Below are 15,726 nucleotides of genomic sequence, written 5' to 3' on the forward strand. Positions count from 1 at the left end.
GACTGTAGCGCCTAGAACCGCTCGGCCACACTGTCTGGCAATGCTCACTCATTATATATCGAAAGTTTGATAAGTGAAATATTTCCTCACTTGTTTTTTTTTCTTCTAACACTGGTTGGCACACACAACATAATGAACGTGAGGTGTTCCTTTGGTTCTATGTCATTACGTATTCTTTACTCATTAGAACGCAAAAACGAAACCATTCGCTAAAATATCCATGCGGGTAATACGACTTTCTTTTGGCTGTGTGAGAAACATTGGGTCTGCAGACTGAATAAGATTTTTTTCTGCTAAATTTTTTTTTGGAAATGAAGAGAAAACTTTATGATAAGCACGAAATGTAGACATACGCGGTCAGGACATACATTACAATTACAAACTGCGAGAATTGTGTGGAAGACTGTATATGACTCCGGTGAGCTAGCTACAAGAGACCGAGAACCAGATCTTCAGATGACGATGTCCTTGACATTAACTAACTCACGTTGCCAACTACATAAAGTGAACTGAATAAACAACAAAATTTTATACTTAATCCTATCATATTTCTGCAAATGTGCAAGATAATCGACTAATATTTCTCTTTACAGGTAGCGTTATCATCGTCATTTTCAGTGATTTTTGTTGACAAATAACTAACGCTGGCGCTTAACTAAGGTAGCATGACACAGCAGACTGTGGGCTTTGCTTCCGCTTTGCGCGCCGGCCGGTTCGTTCTCATGCCTTGACAACACGTAACGCTTACGCAATGACCTAGAAGAGGTAGTTTAGAGGCGAACCCAAGAGTTTGGCACGCGAGTTCTATGGGACCGATCGTGGAGATTCGGTAAGTGTCTACGGACTTTTAGAATATTTGATATCGTCAACAGGAATTTAAAGTCTGATTTCGTAGGCGCCTGAAACAAAGTTGCCGTCAAATAATACAAGACATTGAAGCAGTTCTTTCCATACAGCTTACCGGGTAAAACGTCGAATTCCCTTTGGTGCTTAGTTTATTCTTCACACTGTGAGTAGCACTAGATGTTATTGTTATTTGTAATTCTATAGCGAGATTGCTGGTGGCAGTCGAGGAACGTGTCAGTGTATAAACGCTCAGTGAGTAAGCTCATAGGAACGTAGTCAAGACAAAAATTTCAAGTATGTATGTTGTAGGAAACATTCGTGTAGTTCTACGATGAGCGTGACAGTCTTTTAGTATGAAGCAGTAAACCCTAACACCGATGCCTTAGAAGAATCGATGTCCCATGTCTGATTACTTTACAAAGGAGATAATGTGTTAAATATCTGACATTAAGCATGTAAGCGATAATTAGAAATAAGTTTGAAATCATGTGTAAAGTTTGCTGAAAGTCGCTAAGTGCTCTCTTTATCAAGGACTGGATGAGTACAGTTCGGGTAATACGCGCTCCGTTTGAAGTAAAAGCTAGTTTTTTACGTATCTCAGTGTTTATGACGTCATAACTCCTGAACTATGTGTCGCAGAATAATACAATTGAGTGGTACATTAAGTTGTATATATTGATACTGTCTGCAAAATGTGTTACGAATAGAATTAGTAGTAAAGAAGTAATATATATTAGAACGTCATGCTTGATGCTGAAAAATTTACTATATGAACAGTGAAAATATAATAAGCAATAAACCTTTCTCCTTTCGTCGTTGCGAGAGGGGCGTCAGCGAGAGAAAGGTTTGGAACTGTGCAAAGTTTGTTGGAAATCGCTAAGTGCTCGCATTCTCAAATCTGGGTGAAAATAATCTGGGTAATTGAGTTGGGTTGCCTCCAGAAATACACAAAATTTCAAGTGCAATACTTCCCCTGATGTGTTAAAACATTAACATAAGATTGTACCTCATAATAAGTAGATTATGACGGGATATTTTGAGCATGGCTGTATTTCAGTAACGGTTACGGAATAACAGGTAAATAAGACAGTCAACCAGTTGCAAAAAAATATATTACAACTGGTTGTCCGTCTTATTCACCTGCCATTATGACACGATTTTAAATTTTTATATTTGGGTGGTAATTAGAAGAAAAACTGGAAATACTTTTTTTTTCTCGTGGGAGCCGTTAGACTGGCATCCTGCAACTGCAAGACTGCACCATGAAATATGAACCGGTTTAGTCCTTCGATAACGTAGGGGCTGATTACTCGGTGATGCCGGCAGCATGTTTATCTCACACTCCTATTAGATAGAAAAATAGATCTGTCTATAGTGTGAGAACGAACGCAGTTTCAGTTGGTGTTGGTTTCTCCGTCTTAACCTTATCGCAATTGAATTAAAGAGACTTTTACATCAGACGAGTTTCGCTTTTATATATAAAGCATCTGCTGTGGTTATTCTGAAAATTGGATACATATGTTTGTACATTTTGGTTGTTTTAGATTAAAATTAGCATTTTCGTTTATAAAACTGATGTGCTCTTTACTCTTTACTTACTGTGTTATGTCTCTTATATATACTGCTGAGCCAGAACATTATGACCAGCGACCTACTACCGAGCCGGCAGCGGTGGCCGTGCGGTTCTAGGCGCTCAGTCCGGAACCGCGTGACTGCTGCGGTCGCAGGTTCGAATCCTGCCTCGGGCATGGCTGTGTGTGATGTCCTTAGGTTAGTTAGGTTTAAGTAGTTCTAAGTTCTAGGGGACTGATGACCACAGATGTAAAGTCCCATAGTGCTCAGGGCCATTTGAACCTACTACCGATCTAAACCCGTCCAGGAAATAGCAGCGTCACCTGGCGAGGAATAACTGCTAGTCAGACACACGCACGCTGCACGTAGTATGTGAGCGTGCTGTCCATGTGTAGAATGGGGAAAGCGCGTGATCTATCTGAGTTATGGTCCGGTGGCCCGGCACGAGGGTTTCCGAAAGTGGACAATTTGTGTGTTCGAGGAGTTATGTGGTGTTTGCCTTCAACACGTGACGAAACCAAGGTTAAATCACGCGCAGGACTCGCGGGGTTGGGCGACCCCCTTCATTACAGATGTCGGACGTCGTAGGCTGGGCAGACTGGTAAAACAGGACAGGGGGCGAACTGTGGCGAAACTAACATCAAACTTTAATGCTGGGCAGAGTACAAGTGCATCTGAACACGCAGTGCACCGAACATTCCTAACGATAGGCCTCCGCAGCAGACGACCCATGCATGTGTCAATGTTATCACCACCACATCGGCAATTACGACTGAAATGGACGTGACCATCGACACTGGACGTTGACGCAGTGACAGAGCATTGCATGGTGTCATGAACCTCTACTCCTTCTTCATCATGCCGATGGGAGGGCGCGAATCTGTCATCTTCCTAGGGAACAGCTCCTTGACACCTGTACTGCCGGACGGAGACAAGCTGGCGACAGCTCCATTATGCTCTGGGGAACATTTCACGCTGGCATTAAAGGGCGCAGTGCAGTTCGTGTATGACACCGTGACGGCCAAAGAGTAACGTACACTGGTTGCAGGCCACGTACATGCCTTCATGGTGATCATGTTTCACAACGGCAGTGGCATTTTTCATCAAGATAATGCGCCACGTCACACGGCCAAGAGTGTCATGGAGTGGGTCGAGAAACACAGTGGCGAGCTCCAATTGATGTGCTGCCCCTCCCTCCCTCCACGACAAGCCAGATCTGGACCCAATGGAACACATCCGGGATGTGATTGAACGTGGCGGCGGAGCTCGTCTCCTCCCTCCCCGGAATTTACGGGAATTAGGTGACTTGTGTGTGCAGATGTGGTGTCAATGCTTTCCAGCCCCCTACGAAGGCTTCATTGTTTCCATGCCACTGCACGTACCCACTGTTATCCGTGCCAAAGATTGGTGGGCTATTGGGTAAGCGGTCATAATGTTCTGGCTGATCAGTTTATATGTATATAGAAGACGGAGAAACCAATAATAACTGATCTTAACAGCTGGTACGGAAGATGGCCATGCAAAGAAACATATTAACAAACTTAGTTTATTTAAACGTTTTTAAAAGTCTACATATAAAAGGCAAATTATAAAGCAAAATCTTTTAGAAAGTCATTGTAATATTCGTTTAATACGAAATTTCATTATATTCTTCTTTTTTTCTTGTGCCCTTATCCCACATTGGTGCTGGATCGGCATGGTTATGAACGGATATGGCGTAGTTAGTTTAAGGGGTGGCGTGATGCTCTTCCTGTCGTCACCCCGTTACGTGCACGGACGAAATGTGTTCACCCCAGCTGTCTGCGTGTAGTGTGATTGATAAGAAAGTACTGGAAAGTGTTCTGAATGTTCGTAAATCGTGTAACTGAGGCAGGACTTGGGTACAGTCCCAGTATTTACCTGGTGGGATGTGGGAAACCGCCTAAAAACCACATCCAGTTTGGCCGACACACTGACTCTCGTCGTTAATCCGCCGGGAGGATTCGATCCAGGGCCGGCGCACCTCAGTCCCGGAAGCAGCGTTTTAACACCCCCAGATATCCAGGAGGGCCAGGAAATTTGCTTATACATAAGACAGGATGCTAGGACATCTGTTAAGACATCATGGATTAGCTTCCATGATACTAGAGGGAGCTATAGAGGAAACATTGTAGGAGAAAGCGGGGTTTGGAATACACCCAGAAAATAATTGAGGATGTGGGTGCTAATCTGAGATGAAGGGGTTGACACAGGAGAGGAATTCGTAGCGTCTCGCATCAAATCAGTAAGAAGACTGATGACTTAAAAAAAAGGGTCCTTTATTTCCCCCTCGAAGCGCAAGAACAAATAATTTTTACATGAAACTATTTTTGAAGGATGTTCTTATGATTTTTACATCTCACTGTCTTTCAACCTGTAACCACACCACCAAGGGGGAAATGTTTTCGCGACTGTCATTAGTCAGCTGGCAAAAAACGAAACTATATACTCGACACATACCGATGATTTTAGGTTACGTTTACATGTTACCCGCTTCCTCCCCGCACCACTCCTAGATGTACTAGTCTTACTTCCGTAGTTTTTTTTTTTTTTTTTTTTTTGAGATAGTGAGCCGTCCGGGTAGTAAGTTTCGTTGAAATATCTCTTCATGCTCCAAAGCTATGCTTCTCTCCTTTATCCCTAATCCAATCCCTAGCAATATTTTAATTCCACAGAACTATTTCTCCAGGTTGCATGGCACATGTGCCCAAAATTTGGTTGAAATAGCTCCAAGCGTTCCAGTGTTACGGTTACGTTATCGCGACTTTCGCCATTCAGCCCAGCAACTCAGAAAACTGCGTTTGAGGCCTAATACACTGTAGTTTGTTTTCGGTTTTACCTTCTCATCCCAACCTCATCCTCTCATACACCTCATGTAAACACGAAAGTATGAGTGTAATATCCAGAATAGTTGTGGAACACTTCCAACATCCAACTAAACTTGACACAGATGTCATTCAGCACCAGGACACAATTGACACAGGTGTCATTCAGTACCAGGACACAATTACCTTAGGGATGACACAACCCTACAACTCTGTATGTGAAGATGAGAGTTCGGGTGTTTTATCTCGACAGTACTTTTCCCAGACAGTAAGTCGTGTATGTAGCCAAGTTCTGCTAAAGTTGCTCCAGGCATTCCAGAGTTATGTTTTACACGTGACGACTTTCTTTCTCCTACAACTATGACGAAACGTACGCACGTACATCCATGTTTGTAGGTCCAAGCATCCGAAGTTTGTTGCTTGCAACTTTCAGTTCCATCGGTGGTTATTGAAAACGTATACGTTTTTGAATAGTATTTAAAGCAGTTATGATTCAGCTGACAATTGCTTTTCCTCTTCAAGTGTCATGTTAGTATCTCCAGAAGTCTTTAAAAAATCTCGGATAATGTAAATCAGCATGATGGAAGATTAAGTTTTAGTGCCATTGTGGACGTCGAGGTCATAAGAAACGGAACACAAACGTGGACTGCACGAAATTCAGGAAGGAAACCTTATTTTCAAAGGAAGTATTACAGCTTTCATCTAAAGTAAATTGCCATGGAGAAGCTAAGCCTGGATGGCTGAATAGGAATTTGAACCACATTCCTTCGCAATGCGACTCCAGTGCAACCACGCCGCCGCCGTACTAGGCGGTTAATCATAACTGACCTGACCAGGATATGAACTATGATCCTCCTTAAACGAGTCAAAAGTGGTGTGGTAACCGACGCTCCTCTTCATTTTGTAATTTCCTGAAAGCAGGTAAATCGCGTCTGCCACGCCGTACATTGTAGGCTGTGTACCTTAGTTACAAATTGGTGACGCCGTCAAATGTCAAAAGATGATAAAAGAATTTTACCTCCTGTTTACTATTATCCCAATGAAGGCGGTGTGGCTATTTTTTCGAACCCAGATAGAGGGGCTGTTTTCCGTATAGGATGAAGTTTTGGCAAATCTGCACGGAATATAATGATCAAATTCGTTACTATTTTTTGCCGATTTCCATGCTATTTTATGGCAGTTTAGGTGTTATATTCAGACTCCTTCTCACCTTTTAGTCTTCTTGCTTTACCTGTGTTATGTTGAAAAAGAAAGTATACCTTCCGTAACACTGTATTAATTACACCATCGTATACGTTACACTGCTTGTGAGAAGAAAACAAAAGTGTTAATATAGGGGTCAAATATATATTCCCGTACGTACTTGCCATGAAGAGAGGGTGACGTGGAATATATAAATTTCGCTCAGCACAAAAATGTGTTAAACAGAAAAAAGGATTTCAAGACTAGTGACATTTTTAACAGAATTTTGCAAACAGTTATTCAAATATCGCCAGGATCGTAATTTATAATAGACTGTGTCGTTTATTTGTCAATACTGTACTGAGTCGATCGCAATAAATGACAGCCGTGCGGGGTAGCCGCGCGGTCTCGGGCGCCTTGCCACGGCCCGCGCGGCTCCCCTCATCGGAGGTTCGAGTCCTCCCTCGGGCATGGGTGTGTGTGTTGTCCTTAGCGTAAGTTAGTCTAAGTTAGATTAAGTAGTGCGTAAGCTTAGGGGCCGATGACCTCAGCAGTTTGGTACCATAAGAACTTCACCACAAATTTCCAAAATTTGCAACAAATGACTGATGACAGATCACACTTGACTTCCATAATAGTCGAATTTATTTACGTTCTATATACATATTAGCTGACAAAACCGGCGTTGCATTTGTATTCGTCTGGCCATTTTTCTATTAGAAACGGAAACAAAAAATGAACAATGTTTGCAGTGCTGTATCGTAAAAATTTCATTTCAATGTAATTTCTGAAATTATAGAACGATCGCTCATAACAAATCTGTATAATGTACAAATGTAGAGGTAAAGTATGTAAATTAAGAAACTTGATCCCGAACAGTTTCTGCTCGCTGGGGGCAGTAGCTTCGCATATCTACAACGAGATTTTGTGAACGACTCTATGGCAATGCTTCTTCATAGGTCTATGGGCGGTAGCTGTTTTCGCCTACAGCTGTTTGCGCTTCACAGTTGAACGTTGTCACAAGCGCTGCCACGTGTCAGGGATTTCCTTTATTTCACTCGTCCTTACGAGTGTCTTAGCAGTAAAGAATAAAGGTATTAAAACTTCATGCAAGGTGCGGCAATTGATTACGCGTCTCAGTGTTTATGTCGCCATACCTCTTGAACTATGTGTCGTACAATGATGTATTTGTGTTGGAACATTCAGCGGCGTATGTGGATACTGTCTACGAAATACGTTTCTAAAAGAGTTAGTACCAAAGGAATAATAAATTCAAACGTCATGCACAACGCTGTACTTTTCCCAAGCATCTCATTGTTTATGACGTCATATATCCTGAACTGTGTTAGGCAGGCGGTTTTTGCCCCCACAGCGATTGTTGCTTGACAGTAAAGGATGTGTATACCAAGTTCAGTTGAAATCGCTCCAGTTGTTTAGGACGAGATGTAGAACACACACACACATATGAACCATGGACCTTGCCATTGGTGGGGAGACTTGCGTGCCTCAGCGATACAGATAGCCGTACCGTAGGTGCAACCACAACGGAGGGGTATCTGTTGAGTGGACAGATAATCGTGTGGTTCCTGAAGAGGGGCAGCAGCCTTTTCAGTAGTTGCAGGGGCAACAGTCTGGATGATTAACCGATCTGGCCTTGTAACACTAAAACGGCCTTGCTGTGCTGGTACTGCGAACGGCTGAAAGCTTGGGGAAACTACAGCTGTAATTTTTCCCGAGGGCATGCAGCTTTACTGTATGGTTAAATGATGATGGCGTTCTCTTGGGTAAAATATTCCGGAGGTAAAATAGTCCCCCGTTCGGATCTCCGGGAGGGGACTACTCAGGAGAGCGTCGTTATCAGGAGAAAGAAAACTGGTGTCTTACGTATCGGAGCGTGGAATGTCAGATCCCTTAATCGGGTAGGTAGGTTAGAAAATTTAAAAAGGGAAATGGATAGGTTAAAGTTAAATATAGTGGGAATTAGTGAAGGTCAGTGGCGGGAGGAACAAGACTTTTGGTCAGGTGAATACAGGGCTATAATACAAAATCAAATACGGTAATCCAGGAGTAAGTTTAATAATGAATAAAAAAATAGGTGTTCGGGTAATCTACTACGAACAACATAGTGATCCCATTATTGTAGCCAAGATAGACATGAAGCCCATGCCTGCCACAGTAGTACAAGTTTATATACCAACTAGCTCCGCAGATGACGAAGAGATTGATGAAATGTATGATGATATAAAAGAAATTATTCTTGTATAGATGGAAGAGGCCTAGAGATACTGGAACATTTCAGATAGATTATATAATGGTAAGACTGAGATTTAGGAACCAGATTTTAAATTGTAAGACATTTCCAGGGGCAGATGTGGACTCTGACCACAATCTGTTGGTTATGAGCTGTAGAGTAAAACTGAAGAAACTGCAAAAAGGTGGGAATTTAAGGAGATGGGACCTGGATAAACTGAAAGAGCGAGAGGTTGTAGAGAGTTTCAGGGAGAGCATTAGGGAACGATTGACGAGAACGGGGAAAAGAAATACAGTAGAAGAAGAACGGGTAGCTTTGAGAGATGAAATAGAGAAGGCAGCATAAGATCAAGTAGGTAAAAAGACGAGGGCTAGTAGAAATCCTTCGGTAGCAGAAGAGATATTGAATTTAATTGATGAAAGGAGAAAATATAAAAGTGCAGTAAATGCAGCAGTGAAAAAGGAAAACAAACGTTTCAAAAATGAAATCGACAGGAAGTGCAAATGGCTAAGCAGGGATGGCTAGAGGACAAATGTAAGGATGTAGAGGCATATCTCACTAGGGATAAGATAGATACAGCCTACAGGAAAATTAAAGAGACCTTTGGAAAAAGAGAACTCCCTGTGTGAATATCAAGAGCTCTTGTGGAAAACCGGTTATAAGCAAAGAAGGGAAATCAGTAAGGTGGAAGGAGTATATAGAGGGTCTATCCAGGGGCAATTTACTTCAGGGTAATATTATGGGAATGTAAGAGGACGGGGATGAAGAAGAAATGGGAGATATGATACTGGGTGAAAAATTTGACAGAACACTGAGAGACCTAAGTCGAAACAAGACAACATTGCATTAGAACTACTGTTAGCCATTACAAAACTGTACCATCTGGTGAGCAAGATGTACGAGACAGGCGAAATACCTTCAGACTTCAAGAAGAATATAATAATTCCAATCCCAAAGAAAGCAGGTGTTCATAGGTGTGAAAATTACGGAACTATCAGTTTACTAAGTCATGGCTGCAAAGTACTGACATGAATTCTGTACAGACGAATGGAAAAACTGGTAGAAGACGACCTCGGGGAAGATCAGTTTGGATTGCGTCGAAATGTTGGAACACGTGAGGCAATACTGACCCTACTACTTATCTTAAAAGATAGCTTAAGGAAAAGAAAACTTAGGTTTCTAGCATTTGTAGACTTAGAGAAAGCTTTTGACAATGTTGATTGGAATACTCTCTTTCAAATTTTGAAGGTGTCAGGGGTAAAATACAGGGAGCGAAAGGCTATTTACAATTTGTACAGAAACCAGATGGTAGTTATAAGAGTAGAGGGGCAGAAAAGGGAAGCAGTGGTTGAGAAGGGAGTGAGACAGGGTTGTAGCCTCTCCCCGATGTTATTCAATCTGTATGTTGGGCAAGCAGTAAAGGAACCAAAAGTAAATTTCGGAGTAGGAATTAAAATCCATGGAGAAGAAATAAAAACTTTGAGGTTTTCCGATAACATTGTAATTCTGTCAGAGACAGCAAAGGACCTGGAAGAGCAATTGAACGGAATGGACAGTGTCTTGAAAGGAAGATATAAGACAAACATCAAGAAAAGAAAAACGAGGATAATGGAATCGGGTGATGCTGAGGGAATTAGATTAGGCAATGAGACACTTAAAGTAGTAAATGAGTTTTACTATTTGGAAAGCAAAATAATTGATGATGGTCGAAGTAGAGAGGATATAAAATGTTGACTGGCAATGGCAAGGAAAGCGTGTCTGAATAAGAGAAATTTGATAACATCGATTATAGATTTAAGTGTCAGGAAGTCGTTTCTGAAAGTATTTGTATGGAGTGTAGCCATGTATGGAAGTGAAACACGGACGGTAAATAGTTTAAACAAGAAGAGAATAGAAACTTTCGAAATGTGGTGCTACAGAAGAATGCTGAAGATTAGATGGGTAGATCAGATAGCTAATGAGGAGGCAATGAATAGAATTGGGAAGAAGAGAAATTTTTGGCACAACTTGACTAGAAGAAGTGATCGGTTGGTACGAGATGTTCTGAGGCATCAAGGGATCACCAATTTAGTACTGGAGGGCAGCATGGAGGGTAAAAATCGTAGAGGGAGACCAAGAGATGAATACACTAAGCAGATTCAGAAGGATGTAGATTGCAGTAAGTACTGGGAGATGAAGAAGCTTGCACAGGACAGAGTAGCCTGGAGAGCTGCATCAAACCAGTCTCTGGACTGAAGACCACAACAACATATATATATATATATATATATATATATATATATATATATATATATATATATATATATATATATATATGGATTTTGAGTCTTCGCTATTGATCAGGAAAGATCAGGGTTTAATGTCCCACTGACGCGGGGGTCATTAAAAACGAAGCATGTGGTCGCATTCTGGAAGGATGAGAAAGGAAATCTGTGTGACCTTTCCAAAGTAACTGTCTTAGCGTTCAACTTAGGCGATCTAGGGAAATCAAGGAAACCTAAATGTGAACGGCCGGACGAAGAACTGAATTCCTGTCTTCTCGAGAGCGGAACCAGGGGCCCGCCACAGCGCCGCCAAGCTCTCACGAACTCGTTTAGAGCATTAACCGACTGAACCACAACCAACACGGCTAAGTTTGAGCTTTCTTGTCGAAAAACATTGTAAAGCAGTTTTTGGCTTGTGGCGCTAACCACAAATCTAATATTAGTCAGTTCTTTCCAAATTCTAGATGTTTTCACTCAAGAATTGCGCAAATAGAAAATCTCGCACCATTCAGTTAAAAGCAGCCGATTTCGCGTAATTAGCAGTGCGCTAGGATACAAGACACAGAGGCTAATTAGCCAGACCCGAAGTTGTAAATATCTTGCTGTTCTGTGGCTGCCTAATTCTACACTACCGTACACAGGTACTCGGTATTTTCAACATGTCACAAGTAAGAAAGAATGAGACCAATAAAAACGATTTAGAGTTGACTGTTGAGTTGAAGTGCTGGTGCTTTTCATTCCGTTGTAAACATCACCTCGGCCCAGAAACCGAAGTTTTATTACTTCATTTGCCAAGCATTGGTGAGATTAGGAAGAGGCGAGTTATATTTTGCTGAAGATAGAAGGTGGAGAATAAAATAAACGTTTCCGCATGAAAATAATGTTCTGTTGAAAGTGACTGCTGATAGTAAATGTGAGGGTTTGCTGAAAAGTGGTACTTCCGAATGTTTTATGTGAAAACTCCTAAAGCTTTTTAAATAAAACAGACGTTATTAACAGTCTTTATCTTTATTCTTCATGTCTACAAATTTATTTCACAATGCGTTCACCCCGGTGACGCACACGTATCCCAACAAGAGACCAGTTTGTTGATACCGTCAGTCTAGAATGTTTGAATTTGTTGACGGAGCCACGTCACCTCCTCTTGTATCGCTTCATCACTGTCGAAGTGAAGTGCACGAAGGTGTTGTTTAAGTTTTGGAGACAGATGAAAATCGGTTTGGGACTGTATAGAGAATGATCGATGACAGTGAACCCCAAGATGTCGGACTGCTGCAACTGTCGCAGCGCTCGTGTGTGGTCTGTCGTTGTCGTGCTGAAGGAGAGGGTGCTCCATGTGTGGACGAACTCTTCCAATTCGAGACTCGATTGCAGCACGCTGTTTCTCACGCACCGACAAAGTCACGTTACACACCTCTGTGTTGCACACTGCAGTTCTGAGCCATCTAGCGCCAGAGGGCTGCAAATATATAGGTACGAAGAATAAAGACATAGAATGTAAATACCGTTTTTTTTCACTTCGAATCACCCATCTTTGGGACACGTTATATCCATTACGTCTTAGATGCTTGTGCTCTCTTTTTCTCCCAATAGTTCTTCATTCTATCTAATCTCTTCTTTCTTTGGTCCTCTGGTACCTGAATCGGTTTCCTGGTGTTGATCTTAACTTGGAACACCTTAGTTTGGCTGTCCCATTCTTTAAAATGACTTCGGTAATCTGGAGTTCTCTCAAATCCCTTTCCACTTCCTTAAACCAATTGAGTTTAGTCTTTTTTGTAACTGAAGTCAAAGATTTGTTTAGTTACTGTGTTGGAATTCATTTGGAATATGTGTCCATAGAAATCGATGCTCCTTTTCCTCATGGTTTCCGAGAGTCTCTCCGACTTTGCATAGAGGGCTTCGTTTCTATAGAAAAGTTTTTTTGTTATTTTGGAATTTAGGACCCATGATCTTCCTCAAAATTTTCCTCTCCTCGATTTCCAATTTCTCCATTTGCCCTTTCGTCCCCATGACTAGTGTCTCCGCCGCATAGAGTGCTTCCGGCTTAATTACTGTGTTATAATGCCTTATTTTGATGTTCCAAGAGAGGGATTTCTTATTGTACGTTTTTTTAGTTTTGTGGAAAGCTAGTTCCATTTTGGTCCTTCTTGCTTCCATTGCTTTCCCTTCAAGGCTGTTCCATTCAATCCAGTCCCCTAGGTACTTGAAACTCCTTAGCACTTCTACTTCTTGAGCTCCTACTTTAATTCTCTTAGGAGTATCTAGTATACTCGTCATAATGTTAGTTTTTTCGTAAGAAGTCTTAAGTCCTATCTTCCCTGCCTGCTCTTGTACCTCGGCGATTTGTTCTTTAGCTTTGTCCCACGTTTCCGCGAGCAGCCCCATGTCGTCAGCAAATGCTTAACACTTAATCGTGATTCCTTTGTTTTTTGTTCCAAGTCTTGCATTCCATTCCCTCACAACTTTTTCGAGTGCACAGCTAAACAGCAGGGGTGAAAGACCATCCCCTTGTCGGACTCCTTTTCTGATCTCAATAGGTTATTTTATTTAAAAAGTTTTAACAATTTCCTCGTGAAAAATTCGGAGGCATTACTTTTCAGCACACCCTCGTAATAAGAGAAATTTTTGCGTCTGAGTACATCTATCCTAACCATCAAAAGCAAAGAACCAAGTTATGTGCAAGAGGTTTGTTTCATCTACCTGTCTGAGACTTGCGTACTTCGCTTAGAAAATCTTTGAATTTCTAAATGAACGCATGAAATGCAGTCAAATGAAAACCGAGCACCCTCCACAGCGGAAACGTAGACTGGTTCCATTCAAAAGTAATCACCACACGCGTTAAGACATTTATCCCACTTGGAGGCGACAAGATTAATTCCTGATTCGTAGTATGCGGTTCGCCGCTGGTGGGTACTCAATCGAACGCGTACCAGCACTTCCTCGTCCGACAGAAACCGACATCCTCGCATGACTTTCTTCAGGTCATCAAAGATGTGAAAATCAAAGGATGAAAGAATCTCGCTGTACGGAGATGTTGCTGCGATTAACAACCAAATCCCTGAAGCGTAGCATCCGTCCGATGGGCAGTGTGGGGGCAGGCGTGATCGTGATGTGCAACAGAATATTTCCCACTGACAGCATACCGACAGCCCGAAGGCAAACGGCAAAGGCAACATTGGAAACATCCCACATCTCCCCACCAAGAAATCCAAAGCTGTTCACACAAGGTCGTTATGGCGAACTTCTCCGATTGCAGAGGGCTCCCTACTCGCTCGTTTCCACGAGCTTGGAATCACTATCAGTGCGCAGCGGTATGAAACAATTTGCGGAAACTGCGACGTGCAAAACGCTCAGGAATGCTGTCGGACGGGATAATTCTGTTGACTACAACGCACGCTCTCGCACTGCCAATCCGGCGAAGGCTAAGCTTCAACGATTTGGTTGGAAACAATGCAGCATCTTCCGTTCAGCCTGGAACTTTCACTGTGTGATTTTTACGTCTTTGGTGTCCTGAAGAAGACATGCGCGGACGTCGGTATCAGCCGGACGAGGAAGTGGAAGAGATAGTGCGGCAGTGGACTTGTCAGCGGCCGCCCGCATGCTACAAAGCCGGAATTGGTCATCTTGCCTCCCAGTGGGATGAATGTCTTAACATGTGTAGTGATTACTTTTGAATGCAATGTGGCCATTGTCGGGGTGTTTGGTTTTCATTTGACCTCTCCCCCCCCCCCCCCTCCCTTTATATGTTACGAGTTAGCTCAATGGCCGAGGTCTGGCTACAAGTACAGGGATTTTGAGGTGGGCTTCCGGTCAGTCGCTCTACTCTTTTCTGTCTATTAACACGACTTTCACTCCTGACACGGCTCTCTTCCTTTTAAGGATTAAAAAATACTGCGGTCCTCCATGGTCTGAATGCCACCTGAAATAACTGGCTTGACGAGTCAGTTCCGCGCTGGGATGGAAGAAAAGACGTTTCGCCTGAATTTTTTCTCGTGCTCCGTGCCTGCTAATTTAGCTCAAAATGCTTCTTTATGTATAGAACAATGAATCCTGTCTGTCGATCGTTCTAGTACTTGGTCTTTCATCGCCAACTAAATCTTCAAATTCTTTCTCCATGGTGTGCTAATGTTGTTTCATAGCAAATTCGGAGTACCCGTTTCTTATGTGACTGCAAAATATATATCTAGAATTCTCATCCGTCTCTTCTGTCCTTCCCATTCCCACTCTTCTTAAAAGCTTATGACAATAGAATGCTAGATTGCCTCTTTCTGTGCAAACAGCCTCTGGTCGTGTGAACGTCCTTCATATCACGAACAAATAACATAGGGTAAACAGCGCTGACATCACGATTTTGCCGAACTAGAGAGCATTTTGCCGACTGAAAAATGCCACACCGCAACATTAAACGAAATGTCGCGCTTTACCGGGTACTTCTGGGAAGGAACGAGCAAAGCCGAGGTGGCCGAGCCTTGGTAGGACGGCGGCCCGCACACCTAGCACGCGTCAAGTCTGGCACGCCATGGCCGGCCCAGGTTTTCCGCGATTCATAGGCATATGTCGCGCAAGGCTTCATTCCCTTACAGCTCTATCAGAGCTTTAGCCTCTCTTAAGTTGGCCGACCGGCGACAAATGTGAAATAAAATAAATTTGCCTAATCATTAAAACAGCTGATCCCGTACTAGGGAATAAATACGCTTGGAAATAGAGAGAGAGAGAGAGAGAGAGAGAGAGAGAGAGAGAAACACAAAAGAGAGAAAGAAAAACACAC

At 42.4% G+C, this 15,726-nt stretch overlaps 1 protein-coding gene across 1 annotated transcript in view; it reads left to right on the forward strand.

Annotated features, from left to right (window-relative positions):
* Positions 1 to 712: 712 nt before the first annotated feature.
* Positions 713 to 15,726, forward strand: part of LOC126236602 (cytochrome b5-related protein-like) — a 139,873-nt gene continuing 124,859 nt past the window's right edge. The window contains exon 1 of the mRNA XM_049946038.1: positions 713 to 829. Within this exon, the coding sequence (XP_049801995.1) occupies positions 807 to 829 (23 nt within the window). The 5' untranslated portion in view covers positions 713 to 806. The remainder of the gene's footprint in view (positions 830 to 15,726) is intronic.

Source organism: Schistocerca nitens, chromosome 2 (assembly GCF_023898315.1).
Source record: "Schistocerca nitens isolate TAMUIC-IGC-003100 chromosome 2, iqSchNite1.1, whole genome shotgun sequence".
Classification (NCBI taxonomy): Eukaryota; Metazoa; Arthropoda; class Insecta; order Orthoptera; family Acrididae; genus Schistocerca; species Schistocerca nitens.